General features: G+C 42.4%; 1 protein-coding gene across 1 annotated transcript in view; it reads right to left on the bottom strand.

Moving 5' to 3' along the window:
- Positions 1-4,286, bottom strand: part of LOC101860337 (mucin-5AC) — a gene marked incomplete at its 5' end in the record, with an annotated part of 23,299 nt that extends 19,013 nt beyond the window's left edge. Inside the window, 3 exon segments of the mRNA XM_013083477.2 lie at positions 88-171; positions 1,315-1,704; positions 4,016-4,286. Coding sequence (XP_012938931.1) covers positions 88-171; positions 1,315-1,526 — 296 coding nt within the window.
- Between the last annotated feature and the right edge of the window lie 1,306 nt (positions 4,287-5,592).

Genomic DNA, 5,592 nt, shown 5'->3' with positions numbered 1-5,592 from the left:
CAACAACAACTATGACGACTCAGACAGCTATAGTACGGTACTGTAGCAGCAGAAGAAGCTGACACCGCTTCCTCCCGATGTACCTACCGTTTAGCGAGCACGTCCGTGAGGTTTGACACCAAGAAGTTGTCGGGGAGTCGCCTCACACCACCAGTGGGCAGTTCTGTTTTCCTGAAGACAGAACAAAACAAAGCAAATTTGCTTAAACAGGAAGGACAATCCAAAGAATGTGTTATCTCAGCATCTGAACTCGAGGATTTTTCCAGACTCAACAAGACAACAAGAAGTAAACCTGCTATTTATAGCACCCGCGTCTATGGTACGTGTACGAGTATAAGGGCTAGAGCGGTTCCTAGCCGTTTCATCCAGAACAAGTGAGATCAGCTTTCGCATCGAGCAGATAATTTATCGAGTATCTCCGACTTTACGCTTGGGTGTTATATCCCACTCAGCTTATAGCCAGTGGAAAATTACATATTTGATACAGTCGGACTGGCCTGAATTTTCCTTGATGGAGTGGCAAAAGCTACCATTTTCACACTATACGATTTGATGAGATCCTCCAAAAACAGCCATGTTTGATTTTAGAGAATTTGATCAAATTGTACCCAAATTATAGTTCTTACAACTCATTGGAAGAAAATCTGACTGAAGTATTTAGTATTTTGGTCTGTCTGATGAGGTGCTGTATCTCCTCCAGCCTGGGTTGACCATGAAGCCTACCTCCTAAATGATCTAGATTGTGTCGATGGGTGCGGAAAAAGACTTACATTATTTTTTTTTTAAACTTTCAAATTTTACAGGGCCCGGGTGAACGCGTTTCAAGAAATGGACGATTAACACTATCTCTTAAACTCTGACCAATTACGTGGGTGGTGATTATACATTAACATACCTTGGTACGCACATGTTGGGTCTCACATTATCGGATGAAACATGAGTATGAAAAATAAAGAGAAAGAGGCGACTTAATAAAATCACCAGTGACACAAACGTAACTAAAACAAACATTTTTTCAACACTCTTTCCCTCTCCTATCCCAACCCCACTCGGTTTCCCCAACTTTTTTCCGATAAGAACGCAAAAACAAATAAAACAAAGAAGGTAACCATATCACCCATAACATCCCCCTCTCCAAAAAAACAAAACAAAACAGCAAACAAAAAAAATCAAACAAAATAAACACACAAGCTTATTCTAAAAACAACCCAGCGAACAAATGCTTCCGGCAATGTCATATAACAGAGCCTCCTCCCACTCAGCGACAGACAATAAACCACGCCCTCTCAGTGACAGCCAGCAAACCACGCCCACCTCTGGCACACGGGGCATGTCACGTGACGCAGGTAGATGCTGTAGCGGCCGGACCGTCCCTCGGCCTCGGTGTCGAAGTGCGCCTGCAGACAGCTGAGACAGAACGTGTGCAGACACGTCAGAGTCTTGGGCTCGCGGAACTTTCCCTCGCACAGCTTGCAGCTCAGGAACTGGTCGTTGATCTCACGCATCAGACGCGTGCCGGTCGCCATGGTAACGGCAGCCCTTGATCAGATCGTTCTGATACTGCTGGCTGGAGTGTGAGGGTTAATGTCTCCGGTTGTCCACAGCTGGGTTTTGAGGGTTAATTTTTCCAGTTGTCCAAGACAGGCTTATGAGGGTTACTGTCTCCGTTTGTCGGCGTCAAAGTTGTGTTGGCACATCTCAACTCTGAAAACGTAACCACATTTGAATATGAGTTTTACGGCACTTGCAACACAATAATTAGATCATATTACGAGTCGATGGAGTGTGAATGGCAGTGCTAAGGACGTCTCAAAGTCTAATGCAGTTTGATTTGTTTAAATTTTGGTTAGACTTCTACAGCATTTGTAACATAATAAGGTCATATAAATGCCGAAGATTAAAAAACTATTACTCGAGAGTAACGTACAAAGAAAAAAAGGAGGAGGGATAAGGACGGTAGATGTTTGATAGGAAAAAAAGGAGTAAACCACAACAGAGCACCCGCCGTCCACCCACAAACGTAACTGTATCAAGAATTAGATTTACTGAACAAGTGGAGACAGATTTGGTTTTCTAGCGTACATTTACATCTCAACAGATTTGTTGAAAGCAGTGAAATCTAGGTCAAAACTGTCAGAAATGGATGGAATAGCCAAACAAATGATACGCATTCAATATGATTCAAACTTTGTTCTGCTCCGAACTGTAATATCTTGCACAGTCTTGTTATCTTCCTAACTATACTGAGTGTACTGGGTTGGCCCTGACCGACAGGATCAGAAGCCTGCTTCCTGAATAATCAAAATTGTGTCTATGGGGACGTAAAAATACCCATATATAAAGATTGTTCTAAATACAGAATTATAATATCCTAGACCCTGGACTCGAACGTATTTCTGGCTCATTATTGAGCGCATCATTATAGCCAAAATGAAAGGTAAAGGTGGAAGGTGCCGCGCTTAATGGACTATAGCGAGGCTGGTGTTTTGCTCTACATTTCATTAGCATAGAACCCCCCCTCCCCCCAGAGCAGTGTTAGTGTTACTGACTGAAGTGTCTTTTTTTTGGGGGGGGGGGGTATTAACATGTTCTTATGCACAGTAGAATTGTAAATGGGCTGATTTATCAATGTCATGCTCATACTGTGAGGGAACAACATAAGGGGAAAACTGCTGCTTTTTCTTTCGTCATCCTTATAATCGTCATTTTTTCCTCTGCTTCTTTTGTATGTTTGTTACTCTCTTGAGAACTGCTATTTCCGGGGTGCCTTGGCAGTCGAAGCAGACTCTGTGCTGTTGAGGCTAGAGAGGTGAACAGAGTAAGCCTGATTCCCTGTTTGGACTTCTCACCCCTTGGCGCTCATATGACCTTATGCAGTTGCGAGTGCCGTAAAACCTTACTAAAAAAACTAGCATAGAATTACGAAGTTCAGTGTTTGACATTTTGGCCGTTTTGATTTGCTAAGACCATGGGGTCAAGAGCAAATGTTCTATCTGCTCCATTAAAATCGTTAGATTATTCGGAGTCGTTATCAAGATATTCAAAGAGTTGCATTCGAAAAAGCTTGACATGTTGTGAACTCAAAATCTTAGACGTCAAATTTCTCAAAACTAGGTACTAGACGGATAAAACTGTAAATCGAGGATAGTGTTTTGGGCGTACTTGCGCAACTCAGGGTGCGTACACTTCGAAGGTAAGGTTGTATATAGACAGGGACGGCCATGACAGTGCGCAGTCTCTAAGACATAATTTTTTATGCGCAACCGTAGGGGACATCTACGTAATTGGGCGCAGGGCCGTATAAAAGAGAGGGCCCAAGGGGCCTGGGTCCTGAGCCACCCACTAAGAGTGGGCCTCCCATCAGTGTATATTGTAGCATAGGGTCAGATATACTGCGCGAATTGAACTTCAGTGACATCGTCACCGACTTTGCCGCAAGAAAATAGAGGAAAGTGTCTGGGCTGTAATGGTTTATAACTCCATCAATTCTCTGATTTGAACTATATTTACATGTTAGATACACTATACCTTTTCATAAAAAATTGAATTCTTTTAACTCAATGTCTCTGTGTAAATAAAGTGGGTAAAAACAATTTGTGTTCATTTTATTGTCATCATTGTGTTCATTCATTATATATCATAACATTGGAAGAATAGTCCCCGTTCAGTATTTCCTAATTAAAAGTGTCCTTATTGTATATTAGCATTTAGTACGTGGTGTATGCTATAGGGGAGTGGAGTTGGAAAGGGGGCCTCCCTTCCAAATGACCCCAAGGCCTCCCACATGTTTAATCCAGCCCTGATTAGGAGTCAATATTTCAGGATGCTTTTTCTCAGAGGGGAACCATAATTTCTCAGTCGTTTTCTGAAGATTAAGAGTAACCATACTGTAGAATACTATCTTCGCATTTCTCTGAAGAACAAAGCATTGAAGTTATTGTGTTGAGACTTGCGATTAACCTTAACACACAATATTATGGTTCTTTATTTACAGTTTACAGATGAGGCCTCTTACTGAGAGTAGGGTACGTGTTGGTCTGGCCTGTTGTCCGACCGGGTCTTCCCTTCCGGGTTGTCTTTGAAGTTTACAGCGCAGGAAGCTATGACGTCACGGGGGTTCCGAGGAGATTATTGGAACCAGCGGGGCGTGCACGTTTGGTTGTGGTGCGCACTCACTCGAATCTCAGACGGGCGAAAGTTGATGAAAGTCGAATGAGATCTGAGTGGTGCTGTGCTGTGCTGTACTTCCGGTCTTTGAACTTCCGCTTTGTGGTCTCTTTCGTTCTCTGAGGAGGAGGAAAGAGAGGGAGAGTATGAGTACCAGTACGGTTTTGGAGGTCGAAGGTTATGAAGAGCGTGGGAAACACAGAAAGGCAATAGGGACAGATGGGGCAAGGGTTTTTCTTTTAAGAAGGTGTTTTCACAATGACAATCACAATGACGACAACAATCTTTATTCATCTCTCAGGTTCAGGGAGAAATTTGTCTTCGTTGTTTGCCATGGCAGTAGATGTTTTAAAGGTTTAATGCTCCCTCATGCAAGCACAAAACAAGACAGGAGGTTGATAAGTATATGTTTTACGTGCTGAAACACCCCCGCTTTGTAAACATTATCTCTATCAATCTATCTCTCTGTCTCCGATCTATATCTCCCCCCCCCCTCTCTCTCTCTCTCTCTCTCTCTCTCTCTCTCTCTCTCTCTCTCTCTCTCTCTCTCCCTGTTTCATTTATAGCACTGCGTGTTCATTAATCACACTGTAGTTAAAACAAATTAATTTCTATAGATGGGTGTTTTTGCTCTCTTGGAAATCTTCGTTTACTGCCGGTCAATAATTGAAATTCCGATGTCAGGGGGTGGCTTAGTCACAGCATTATTTTCGACTTTTTAAAAACGTTTGTCTTATGCAGAGATTCAAAGTTGCGCCCCAATTGACTCAAATTAGATCATTAAGACTTGGGCTTTGACCTTGCATATCAGGGCCAACACGGGCTGAAAGAAATACACTGTCCCAGCAGAAAGACTGTGAAACTCCATAAAAATTGTCCCCTCTCTGGTGTCGAATTTGTGTCTCCTGCGTGCAATAGCAAATCACCTAACCACTACACCACAGACGCCAATGTTTTTGGGGAAGTGACGTAACATATACGCAAACAATAAAAGCAACTACATGGCCTACACGCACTTTGTGAGAAACGAGGGTGACAATGTTCATGCTATTTTTTCACACAAGTTACTTAGTGTAAGGGGGTGGTTTATGAATGAATTATGAGAACTAATTTTAAAAAAATTGAGCCCCACAGGGCAATTTAGGTTACAATGGCAAACGCACATACACAAACGCATAATTATAAACAAATAAACAACATACAGACATACATACATGAATACATTAACAAATTAGGGCCTACATAGATAGACTACGCATTATCATACTAATACCGAACAATTTTACAAACATGCCATTGCTGGTCGACACTGTGCAGCGCCCTGTTTTGTAAGCTAGAGTTGTTGTGTCTAGCTCGAAGACACACACCAGTGACGATCCATATAAACCCTGTGTCACCGACATTTGAGTCTGAACTCACTACTCA

This window comes from Aplysia californica, unplaced genomic scaffold (genome assembly GCF_000002075.1).
Source record: "Aplysia californica isolate F4 #8 unplaced genomic scaffold, AplCal3.0 scaffold00234, whole genome shotgun sequence".
NCBI classification, from domain to species: domain Eukaryota; kingdom Metazoa; phylum Mollusca; class Gastropoda; order Aplysiida; family Aplysiidae; genus Aplysia; species Aplysia californica.
The sequence above is the reverse complement of the archived record's forward strand: the minus strand, read 5'-3'. Positions and strand labels throughout refer to the sequence as shown.